We start from the raw sequence: 13,080 nt of genomic DNA, 5'->3' as shown, positions 1-13,080 counted from the left end.
GGCGTCCCAAGAATTACCTTCTTTTTAAAAGAAAATCTTACCTATGCTTTTAAAAGGGTATCTGTTATCTTTTACCCAATGTTTCCAGGTGTTTTGTAAGTCAGATTTTCATGTTATCTAATCCATCCTATTACCATAACTCTAAATTTGATTTTCATAATTCTTTAAAGGTTTGTTCTCTTATCCTCACTTTCTCTTTTCACATATATCCACATTAAATATATTTTTCACTGTGAATATTCCTAGAAGTATAAATTAAAAGCAAAAAGCAAAAGTAGTTAGCAACCAATCTCAATCTGTCAGAGTTATTTAAAAACATCCTTCCCTGTGGTACTTTCCAATAAAAGCTCTACATCGTTAGCAGAGGACAGCGTGGAAAGAACACAGAACCAAGGCTCACTAGATTAATGTTTTGTTTTAGATTTCTAAGTTTTGGTTTTGACACTGCCATGACCAACTAGAGAACTCTGACAAGACACTTCAATCTCTTGTAGTCTATTTTTCCCTCTCATAAAGTTTTTTTATGAATTGATGATATGGATCAATACTTGCACTCTCGATTCAGGAATACACAGATTTTAAGAATCTCCATGTTTGTATGCTATTCCTGAAACTATACTGTAGTTAACTATAACAATGCTGAGATCTTAGGTGCCCAATCTGATTGAAATAAAATTTTTATTTTATTATTTTTTTTAAATAAAATTTTTAAAAAGTTGTAACAGCTGTTTGTATAACAGTAACTATTAAAATAATACATTATGCTCATCACTGTCTTATGTTCTTCTCTAAAGTGACTCAATACATAATAATACCTTGGCTTTTGGAGTAGCTTTAATTGTCCATATACAATCAACTGCTTGGCCAGGTTTTGTTTTTTCTTCTTGTTCTACCTGACTAGAACGCACTATTCCATCAGCTCCCGAGAGCTCAAACTGGCAATCTAGAAAGAATAGATGAATGATGTTCAAAGGAAAATAAGATTGATCAAAATGCCATGAGGAAAAAGAGGTGATATACTAAACCTGGGATGGGATTTAAAATACCTCCTAGGTATGTAAAGTCTGGATCTGTAATAGAAAAAAGAAGAAAGTAATTGGCATTGAGATAGTTAAGATTTCATGTCTTAAGTTATGTCTAATGCTTCATTTAACAGCAAAGCAAAAGAAAGATTTCATTGGTGTAGACTACAGATCACTTTTTTTTTTTCCCCTGGGCATGAAAATAGTTTATAGGTTCTTGTTTACAGGAACAATGTTTTTTAAAATGGTAATGTTTATACTTTTGATCCCATCATGAGTAACTTATTTATGCCACCTGGATACATGTAGCCTTCTGTCAATAGCAACAGTTAGTCAACTGATGGATGAATAAAGAAAATGTAGTATACATAACACAATGAAATACTATTCAGCCTAACAAAGAAAATTCTGTTACATGGTACAACATAGATAAACCCTGAAACATAACACTAAGTGAAATAAAGTCAGACACTTAAGGACAAATATTAATATTGTACAATTCCATTTACTGAGGTTTCTAGGTTGATCAAATTCATAGACAGTACCAGAAGCTGCAGGAAAGGGGGGAATGGGTAGTTTGTGTTTAGTGGACACAGGTTTTAGCTTGTGTTAACAAAAAAGTTCTGGGAATGAATAGTGGTAATGATTGGGCAACACTGTAAAAAGGTACTTCACAAGTACTTGTACACTTAAAAAGGATTAAAATTGTGACTTTTATGTTATTTGTAATTCACTACACACATACAAGGTAGTAGCTAGTGAGGAGTGTTTTCAAAATGGCAGGGAAAAAATGATGAGGCGATATACAGAATACTCTGCTCTGTGAAGTAGTTTATAGAAGATTAAGAACCAACAGCACATATCACAATAACTGATTTCAGTAAATTGATTTGATTTTTATGAACTAAATCAATTAACTGAAATAATGACACTTTAGTATCAAAAAGATTTTTAAAAATCTTATATATGAATCAGCTCAGACTACTTATAGACATCAAAAACAATGTTCTTAATTAAATACTGTTTTTAAGTATTAAAAATCAGGCTTTTTAATACATAAAAAGTCTTACTTGAAGAAAAGGAGCTCTTTTTCTATTAGTTTATGTATCATAAGAGCAACTTTATATGGATTATAGTTAAAATATAGACAAATTATAATAAAACACTTAAGATTTCTAAACTACATTTCCATTTTATAGTACTTGAGAGTCTCTACATACATCATGCTTAGTATCAGGCTAATGATAGCAATACCAGGAAAACTATGTAATATCCCATTTTGTAGATGAGGAAACTGAATGAGAGATTATGATTTTCTTAGACTATATTTATAATGGCAAAACTAAGGCTGAGCTGCAATTCTCCAGGCAATTTTTCTTACCCTACCATATTGCCTTTATAATGTGGGTGAAGATTCCATAGTTTTACCACTGAAAGAAAAAAATATCAAAATAAGTAGGTAATGCATAATTAGCTAATTATGACTGTGTTTAGTTATTTCAAGTCATACTTATAAATTTGTCTAGGGATCAGTAAATCTAGAAGACTACTACTACTGAGAAATTAGTGTATTTTAAAGATTTTATTTATATATCTACCTATTTGTGAGAGAGTGTACATGCCCAAGGGAGGAGGCAGAGAGTTAGAGAATCTTAAGCAGACTCCATGCTGAGCATGCAGCCCAATGTGGGGTTCGATTTCAGGATCGAGATCGTGACCTGAGCCAAAATCAAGAGTTGGACACTTAGCTGAGACACCCAGGCACCCCAAGAAATTAGTATATTTTAAATGAAATTCTCTAAGTTATTGGTGGTATCTATTGAGGATAGAGGACTCTTACAGGACTGCTACTTCCTGGAAGTAATGGATAATTTTGGAAATTTTAATGCAAGAGTGACAACATCCTAGAATTATTGCCTACACATGAAGAAATTCTGATTCATTTGGCAGGTAGCTCCTATGACTTTTTACTCCATTGCTGTTTATTTATTTATTTTTTTAAAGATTTTATTTATTTATTCATGAGAGACAGACAGAGAGAGAGAGAGAGAGAGAGAGGCAGAGACACAGGCAGAGGGAGAGGCAGGCTCCATGCAGGAGCCTGATGTGGGACTCAGTCCCAGGACTCCAGGATCATACCCTGGGCTGAAGGCAGTGCTAAACCGCTGGGCCACTGGGGCTGCCCTCCATTGCATTTAATTAAACTTGTCTTTGACATTTCTCCACAAAAGAACTGAAATGTTGTTATCCCCTTTCAGCAAAGTTGGATTTGGTTTATTAGGTTAAAAAAGGAAGTCTCTGAGATGTATTTTCAATTAAGCTAAAAATTTCCCCCCTACTTTTTTTTTTTTTTTAAATAGAACTATGCAGAAAGTATCTGGAATTAAAAACAGTTTTAACAAGAATTGAGCAGACAGTTAAATACAATAAACTGTGTATTGAAATAGGTTTTGCAGGCTATTTAAAGATACTGAAATATTTTTTTTTTTTCTGAAATATTTTAAACTAGCAATTTTTTCATTCTGGCAATTTGGTGTATATAAGTCCCATTTGAACTTTCACATTGTTTTGATAATTTGGTAATTAAAAAATTTTATTTTAATAAAAAATATAACGTACATATACAACCACTATCCACTTAAGCAAAAATTAAAAACAAATTATTCTAGGATTCAGCAATTGTGTTCCTTGGTATTTATCCAAATTAGTTACAAACCTGGCAAGAAAAATTCTGCATATAGATGATTATAGCAAGTTTATTTGTAATTGCTAAAACTTGGAAGCAACCAAGATACCCTTCAATAGAAGGGATATACTATTGTACATACAAAAATGAAATATTATTTAACACTAAAGAAATGAGTTGTCAAACCATGAAAAAACAGAGAGGAAACTTAAATATATATTACTATGTAAAAGAAGCCAGTCTGAAAAGGTTACATACTGTATGATTCCAACTATGTAACATGGAAAAAGCAAAACTACAGAGATGGCAGTATCAGTGCTTGCCAAGAATTAGGGGAGAGATAAATAGGTGGAGTACAGAGGATTTTTAGGGCAGTGGAAATACTTGGTATGATACTGTATAGTGGACACATGTCATCATACGTTTGCCCAAATACACAGAACACACAACACCAACAATGAACCCTCAGGTGAACTACGGGGATGGGAGCTTTGGGTGACGATGTGTCAGCGTGGGTTCATTCACTTTAACAAATGTACCACACTCTGGAGCAGGAGGCTGATTCTGGAAGGCAGCTATGTTTGGAGATCTATGGTGGTAACTCTCTTTTTTCTGCTTAGTTTTATTGGAAACCTAAAACTGTACTAAAAAATAAAGTCTATTAGATAAACTTTACTTCCTAAGATGTTATCCTTTGGCATTGACAACATAAATACTGAAACAATACCTAAAAATTGCCACGTTTAGTGACAAGAAAAAAATGTTGATTATCTTGTTTAGGCAAATAGCAGGTAATATATGTGTATGCTGTCAGTTACATAAAACTAATAGATACAGAAAAACATCTGAAGGGATACACACCAAACTGTTAACAGTGGTTTTTTATATGTAGAATGGTAAGATTATGGGTATTTTCTTTTCATTTAGATATATATATGTTTTAAATTAAGAAACTTCTTACATGAAAACAAATATATGCAAAGAGATGAAATAATTGGTATACTGAGTTACTTTTTCACCTCGTTAGTCTTTAAGTTGTTTGAAGACAGCGGCAATAACTTGTGTATCTTTGTGTTTCCGAGTTAGGGATATGCATGGTTTTATACCAGAGAGGCTTTGCAGTTCTCCAACTGTTTGCACGTACCACAGGGTAGGGTAAAATAGGTAGAGGGGGCTGAATGAAGACCCTAATCCTAATCCTCGGAACCTGTATTACTTTATATGGTACAAAAGAGTGAATATTACAACACAAGATGGTATGAAGGGCAGGATTTGGAGAAGAAAGGGCAATGTGAAGATGGAGGCAGGGATGGGAGTGATGTGGCCACAGATCCAGGAATGCTGGGCTAGAAGCCATGAGCAATATGGATCCTTCCCTAGACTTCCCAGAAAAAATGTGGCCCTGCTGGGTTTTCTGCCCTCAAAAACTCTGAGAGAATTTGTGTTTTCAGCTGCTAAATTTGTACTTAGCTAATTAAGGCAGCTTCAGGAAAATAATACATCAGGCATTCCCATTTTACCAATAGCAACCCTCAGGTTCTACTGCGCTGAGTAATCTCATAGCTGTCAGGGAGCAGGGAAAGGATTCAAACCCAAATCTTTTGCCTCCAAATGCAGAGCAGTATTTTTTCTATTGCTCAATATTTTCTAGAGATTATTCTTTTTTTTGAGATTACTTATTCAAATGAGTAGTTAATTGTCATTCCAATGGAAAAACCTGACAAAATTTTATTAAGGATTATGAAAAGATAATTTGCTGAATTATCTTTTAAAATATATTTATCTTGATGTTTCTAGCCTTGATATACATTATAAAACAAAGAAATCTAAGAAAAATGTGATACCATCGATGAAATGCTTCAAAATTCAAGTGATACAGTTCTATTTCCAATTTTTGGTTTTATTTATTTTCCTTTTGGTCCTGCTCATTTCTTTAACATTTTGGTTTGTATAACTTGACTAAATTCTCTTTTTCTAGACATAAGATTCTAAAACCATAGTGAGACCCACTGAAAAACACAACTTCATTACCTGGAATAAATGAATACTTTGCTCGAAATCCCAGTCCTTCAAGTTCTTCATCAGAACTAAACTTAATCCACATGAATCTCCCTGTTGATCTAATTAGTGGAGGGCTTTTCACACCACAGTAACGATCTATAAGTGGAGAGAAACCAAATGGCCCATCTCGAACCTCCAAGTGGTCAAACCGACATTCAAATGATGGTTCTATATAATAATGTTCATCAAAGGTCAACTCTATTCTTTGACGTGGCGCCGCTAGAAAATAAGAGCAAGCAAATCAGGGCAACACAAACAAAGGAAAGTATAAACATCCTACACAAGTGGGAAAAGCAAAACAACTGCTCTGTTATTGTTGCACAGAAGACAATCATAATGAGGATTGTTATATATAAAACTCATAATTAATGTTGCACTATATATCACTAATAACAATGCTGCTTTGGAGAACTATAGTGATTTTTCCCTTTGGAATAGGTTATTAAATTAGTTAAATGTACTTAATTAAAATTAGAGTAGAAGAGCTAACAGTTCATGAGATACAATGAATAGAAAAACAAAAAATGACAAGAACTAATGTAACTTTGGACATAAATTTGCATAAAGCATAAGAGATGCTAATAAGTTTGAGTTTCTTTTTTTAAAGGTTCTTACTAGAGAAGTTTCTCATATATACTGATATATTTAGCTGAATTATATTTTAGGGGATTCAAAATTCCTATAAAATTTCAACTATTATTTTGTTAATGTGTTCAATATTCAGAAATATTTATAATTACTAGGGTTTAATTCAAATACATGCTTACATTTTGTTCAAACTGGCTTAAACTGGGCATCTTACCAATGTACTTAGTTTTACAATAAAGTTAAAATTCATCCATTAAAAGAAATTGGTCAAATACCTTCCAAAATGTAGATACACTCCTTGTTTGGCGGATAAGAGTCAGGATAATTTGGTGAAGCAAAATGACCTCCATTGCTAGTTCGAACCCAAATGCCACACTGGGTTGCAGGAATATGCTTGATTCCAATATTTTGTCCATCTTAGGGAAAAATGGCATTAAAATACAAATTATAGCAAAAGAGAATAGCATTCTGCTCTTTTCCCCACAATTTAGCCAAACAATTGCCCACTCTATGTTACACATATAGTGTATATAATTTTGCAAGAGCCACTGCCAAGTTTAGCACAACAAATTGAATACAGCAGAAATGAGAGAAAGGTAAAATTGTATGCTGTGCTGGTGGGAAGAACTTGCTGCCAGAGGACAAGTTTGCCCTGTAGGAGAGTGGGGTAATAAAATGCTTAGATTTTACAAGGGCAAAATCATGTGGAAGAATCTGATAAATCGGTGCAACTCTATAAAATTCAGTTGTGACATAAAAATAAAAGGATCCCAGGGGTTTATCTCTGATGTGGTACCTCTATAATTAGTTTCACACAAAAAAACCAAATAGGATCCAAATATTATAAAGAGATTTTAGTTAAAGATTGTAGATTGAACACATGCATTTAGTTCTCTTTCCTTAAACTTTGGTAACAGTACCGGAAGTTTTTTAAGGGCATAAACAAACTCTTAGAGAGGCACAACGAGGTAGGTACAATCACAAAAACTGGTAGTACTTGGTGTACTATCCTGCAAGCAGGATAAGGCATGACAGGTGGTGGTGAAACTGTGCTTCCTAAAAACATGAGGCCTGGCTAAAAGTCTATTTAGAATCAATCTGATTTCTAATACCCTCTCCTCTACAAATCTAGGTACCTGCTGTTCTGTCATCCTACCAGAAAATGAGATTATTCCTCTGCAGAAGAAGATAAAGCAGGGCTACTAGACTAGGAGACACCAGGCACAGCTGAGGGTGACAGTACCAACCCGCAAACAAGGAGACCAGTGAATGGCATTTCTGGCTTCTTCCCCCACCCAACTTCTTTCAAGGCTCTCGGTGAGATGCAGAACCTCTAAGCAGAAAATGGAAAGCTTCCTCTCTGGGGACTCTAAACAGTCCAAAGAAAAAGACCCACCAGTGTAGGTTCAGGGATTCCCCACTGTGGGTCACTCACCAGTGTGAGCCATAGTAAACAAATCCCTTCTACACTTGGAGATAGCTAATCATCAGATTTTAGTGCTCCTCTCATAAATAAGAGTAGAATTCAAGGGTCACCAGATAATTGAGGAAAGCTTCTAATATGAACAATGAACAATGAATAAAAACAAGAAGAAAGCAAATCTGAGGAAACAAAGATGATGTAAAAAAAAAATCACACACACACACACACACAAAACAAACAAACAAAAAACAACCTAAACAAAACTGTCATTTAATCTCCTTAGAGAAAATGAGAGTATATCTATAAAATAAGAACAAGGGGAAAAAAAAAAAAAAAGAACAAGGATACTTTAAGAATATTCAGAAAATAAAAATTTTCTAAAAATAGAAGAAATGAAAAATTAGTAGAAAGTTTACAAATTGTAGCCCTGGGCCAAATCTGGCCTGTGGCCTGTTACTGTAAATATAAAGTTTACAATGGAACACATCCATGTCCATTCATGTGCCCGCGATCCACAGCTGGTTTCTTTTTTTTGTTTGTTTGTTTGTTTTTTTTTTTTTTTTCACAGCTGGTTTCATACCACAACAGCAAAAGTGAGTAGTTGCTCCTGAAACTGTAAGGCCTGCAAAAATCTTAAATATTTACTGTCTGGCCCTTTACAGAAAAAGTTTTCCAATTCTTGGTAAAATTGGGGAAGTCTCAATAAAGACTGAGAATAAAACAGTAAAAGACAGTTGGAAAATAGAAAAAAAAAAATAAAATACTCCATACCCAAATAAAAGTTTCTTAAAGATAGGAACAGAAATAGAGAAAGGGGAATTTAAAAAATTAAGCAAAGAAAAAAGGAAATAAAAATTTCATAAACTGAAAGACAAAATTTTCATGTGGAAAAAGCTCTATGAGTGACTTAATGTAAATTCTGAATACAGATGTGATCAGAATTATGACAGAAACAGGTGGTATAGAGGGAAAGTACCAATATATAGTCAGGGATGGGAAGTGGGTACAGGAAAGGGCTAAATGCTCATCTTCCATGGTGGGAAATCATTCTCTAATACAGTAAAACTGAAATAATTAAGAAGGAACAGTATAACATATTATTTAGAAATAGGAAGGGAAATACCAAAAGATTCAGCTAAAATTCTGGTTACCTCCATGGGGGAGTCACAGAGGGTGGAAAACTGCTTTTTCATAATTAACTTTTAGAATGCTTTGATTTTTGTCATTTGTATGTAGAACTCAGATGAAAATAAAAAGTGAATCGGGAGATGTACTAAGCTCTGACATGAAAATCTTGTTCAAAAAGCAAACTAGTTAATCTTCTTTCATAAACAAGGACAATCAGAACAGGTCCACGGGGCTCTGAATAAGATACTGATGGAAATATTTCATTTGTCTACATTGAAAAAAGGGATTTTTATTTTTGCTGAATGATAAAGCACGAATCTCATTTAATTTTTGGACATAATCCATAATGTGCTAGGAGCTACTAGTGATGCCAATTTAAAGAATTTATCAGGGCAAGACTTTATGTTGACAATTTACTCCAGTTAACTGCAGTGGAACCCAGTAAAATTGAGGCTGATAGGTTGACAGAAAGCCTTAGGTCACTGCAACACCCTAGAGGGATTATGGAAATAGTATCCAAAAGCTGCAATCCTTTCCAATAAGGCATCCCACTGTCCTGAATATGTGGTAAGTTATCACTGGAAATACTTTACCTTGGGTCTTTTGGGCCACAGCAATCCCTTCGACTACAAGTACTGTTATTAACAACACTAGAGAAATAATAGAAAAGAAAAGTTAAAAAAATAGAATCTATATTACATTTTACTAAATCTATAAGGAAAATCAGATGATAAAGAAAAGATTAATTAAAGCTATTTCTTACTAATGTTCACTCTCAAGATTTTTAAGGGTTAAATGTTATGTTCTGCTTTACCATTTGGCACTTAAGACAACCCAAGAAAAAAATACAATTGATGCTGTACAAGCACTAACAGCATGTGGCATATAAAATATTTTTCAACTTATGATATATTAAAAACACAGTTTTTTTGCAACAAACTTAGTTGACCTCAGTCATCCTATATTTACTGTACTCCATCTCAAAGACTTTACATGCATTATTTGGGTAGCTCTACAATGTATTATGCCAGTAAAAGTTCAATTAGATTATCTGACTTGTGAGAGCATTTATAATAAAGACAGAAGTAAGGGGGCAGCAGTCTCCCAGAAATAAATTCAAGACGTTTAATAGTTGTGCAGTACTATGGTGTCCTGCATTACAAAAGCCAGCATGTTTAGAAAATGAAGCTTTTCCCCCAAGTTGAACATTTCGGAGACCCAGTCAACAATATATTGAATTGTTTTGTGTATGTATTTTGATGATTCTTTTAAACATTTTATTTTTATGAATGGTGCACTGATATCTTTCACCCTCCCTTTCAATGGAAATCACAGTGCCTCAAAGTCCTGTGTGAACTGGAGTTTTTATTATTCATTCAGTCAATAAGCACTTACAGAGTGCCTACTGTACCAAGGGATAGTAGGCACCAAGGATACACAGATGTTTTGGGGTGGGGGGGATACAGCAAAATAGTTAAGATTATGGACTTTATGAGTTAGGTAGATCTAAGTTGGGGTTCGAGTTTTGCTGTGTACCAGCTGTGAGGCCTTTTTAACTCAGTTTACTTATTTATAAAATGAAGACATTGCCCTAGTAGCACCAACCTCATAAGGCTGTAGAGAAGATTAAATAAGATGATGCACATAGCAAGGGTTATAAGCTAGGCATTCTGTGAAATAAAGGATGGGAAACTACCATCCTTAAGAAGTCAATCTATTGTCAAAGAGAATTTACAATACAAGGTGAAAATAAGTTTAATAGGAGTTATACAGAAAGCATAATGGAAGCAGAGACAGGAACCATTCATTCTGCTGGGGCTTAAGAGGAACAGAGTGAAGATAATTTCAGAAATAAAAGGTATATTCTCTTTGGATATTACAGGCTTCAACCCAGGATACAGAGAAAGAAACAGCTTGGACAAAAACACGGAGGAGCACTGATCTATGGAGGGTCAGCACAAGGAGGGGAAATAGAGGTATACCAGGTGAGACAGAATGAGGCCTGATCATAAAAAGCTGTCACACTAAAGAGTTTGGACTTTTGACCCTAATGAGAAGTCATTTTGTATTTTTATTTCCAAAAATTTTAATTATTTATCTATTAAGAAGGGGGAGGGGCAGAGGGAGAGAGAATCTTAAGCAGGCTCTTAAAACCCCTAAGATTGTGACCTGAGCCCAAATCAAGAGTAGGACACTTAACCGACTGAGCCACCCAGGTGCCTCTCATTTTGAGTTTTTAAACTAGAGAATGACATATTACATCTGTCTTTTAGACCAATAATCTGATGGTTTCATGGAGTCTAAACTGTTAAAAGAGAGACCATTCAGGAAACAAAAATGGTAAGGTCTTGAAGCAGGGCAGTGGTACTGGAAATTGAAAGGAGAGACTTATAACATGATTCAGATGTAGAGTAGTTGCAGATGATTTACAGGATGAAAGCAGTGAGAGAGATGAGGGTGGTTGAGGTTGTGAGAGAGCTGAGGTAGTGAGAAATGAGGTTGAAGAGGTTGCTAGTTAAGTGACTGCTGGATGGTCATACCATTGTTCATGCAATAGCATGTACTGAGTATCTACTACCCAAATCACCAAAGTAAAAAGTAAATTCTTGCCAGTTGTTTACATTTTATAATCTAGTCATTGACATCTTCATCTTTAGTTTCCTGTATCCTTGCTGACCTTTGTCTCCTCTGTTTTCTCTCAACACCTTTCACTTCCCCTTCCCTTTCTCTGGTTGCTAGTAGTCCTGAAGACCTCATTGTCATACAAGAACAATTCTCCTTTCAAAATCTTCACAACTTTGCACTGGATCAGAGTTTGAGGAATGGAGAACTGAAACATTTTTTTATTTTTTAAAGTTTTTCTCTATTCATGAGACACAGAGAGAGAGAGAGAGAGAGAGAGAGAGAGAGAGAGAGAGACAGGCAGAGGGAGAAGCAGGCTTCATGTAGGAGCCTGATGTGAGACTCGATCCCAGGACTCGAGGATCACACCCTGGGCTGAAGATAGGTGCTCAACCGTTGAGCCACCCAGGGTCCCCATTTTTTTTTTTTTTAAACAGAGTATTTATGATAAAAAAAACAAAAAAACAAAAAAACTAGAGTAATATTAGGTATCTGGCAATTCAGCAAATAACACATCCGTTCGTATCAATTTATCTTGTTAGAGGACACTATTTCCCAAGGAATATCATTTGGATGATACATAACTGATCAAAATTTTGTGCTCAGTATACTTTTCATCCTGAATCACGGGCATAACAATTTACTAGTTTTCAAATTTATAATTCACAGTATAGAAGTTAACACAAAGACCGACAGGGCAAGTAACAAATCAACAAACTGAAACCAGGAGAGCAATGGCAGAACTATGGCAAAAGGGTGAACCGTGCCAATAAAATTACATAATGATCAATAAAATTTGGCTATGTAATATATCTGACTTATGAAATTTACAGAGTGTGACTGTGGTAGATCATTTTATTTTTTAATATTTTATTTATTTCTTCATGAGAGACAGAGAGAGAGAGAGAGAGAGAGAGAGAGAGAGGCAGAGACACAGGCAGAGGGAGAAGCAGGCCCCACGCAGGGAGCCCGATGTGGGACTCGATCTTGGGTCTCCAGGATCACGCCCTGGGCTGAAGGTGGCGCCAAACTGCTAAGCCACCGGGGCTGCCCTGGTAAATCATTTTAAAAATAAAATTGTAAGCCCAAATAAACCTATTATTCTTTTCTACTTTACTTAGAGGGTTGCTCACAATTTTCTTTTTCCCCAAATGTTAAAAAAACTATTCACAACTAAATCAACCAAATGAGCAGTGCTACTGAATATAAAAGTGTTATATAAAGAATGGGGTGAATCTGCATGACAATTAGGGATACAAATATTTAGTGATACAGGTGTGACTATTAATCATTCTAAATTCTATATCATAATAAACATAGTTTCCTCCTAGTTGTATAAAATAGGATCTTTGCAAACTGCTTGTTGTAACCAGACTGGGATAATAAAACAAACTCCATTAATGTCAAACACTGGAATTCTTCTGTGTTTAGTTCCAACCACATGTCACTATTCCCTTCTTCCTCTTACCAAAAGGACCAATAATTACTCAAATCCAGAAATACCATACATTTCGAATTCAAAGATAATGTATCCAAGAAGGCCCTTCTTC

General features: G+C 34.8%; 1 protein-coding gene and 1 long non-coding RNA gene across 4 annotated transcripts in view; one reads left to right on the top strand and one right to left on the bottom strand.

Moving 5' to 3' along the window:
* Positions 1–13,080, top strand: part of LOC102154216 — an 87,696-nt gene that overhangs the window by 2,262 nt on the left and 72,354 nt on the right. The window contains exons 2-3 of one of the 2 annotated variants that reach the window (XR_005355859.1): positions 7,490–7,674; positions 10,791–10,893. This is a non-coding gene — a long non-coding RNA (uncharacterized LOC102154216). The remainder of the gene's footprint in view (positions 1–7,489; positions 7,675–10,790; positions 10,894–13,080) is intronic. The other variant, XR_005355861.1, reaches the window with a different exon arrangement.
* NETO2 (neuropilin and tolloid like 2) overlaps positions 1–13,080 on the bottom strand; it is a 58,194-nt gene that overhangs the window by 37,072 nt on the left and 8,042 nt on the right. Inside the window, exons 2-6 of one of the 2 annotated variants that reach the window (XM_038531134.1) lie at positions 9,502–9,558; positions 6,633–6,773; positions 5,740–5,988; positions 1,026–1,070; positions 816–943 (exon numbers count right to left, since the gene is read on the bottom strand). In XM_038531134.1, the coding sequence (XP_038387062.1) occupies positions 816–943; positions 1,026–1,070; positions 5,740–5,988; positions 6,633–6,773; positions 9,502–9,558 (620 nt within the window). The remainder of the gene's footprint in view (positions 1–815; positions 944–1,025; positions 1,071–5,739; positions 5,989–6,632; positions 6,774–9,501; positions 9,559–13,080) is intronic. The other variant, XM_038531135.1, reaches the window with a different exon arrangement.

This window comes from Canis lupus, chromosome 2 (assembly GCF_011100685.1).
Source record: "Canis lupus familiaris isolate Mischka breed German Shepherd chromosome 2, alternate assembly UU_Cfam_GSD_1.0, whole genome shotgun sequence".
NCBI lineage: Eukaryota > Metazoa > Chordata > Mammalia > Carnivora > Canidae > Canis > Canis lupus.
The sequence above is the reverse complement of the archived record's forward strand: the minus strand, read 5'-3'. Positions and strand labels throughout refer to the sequence as shown.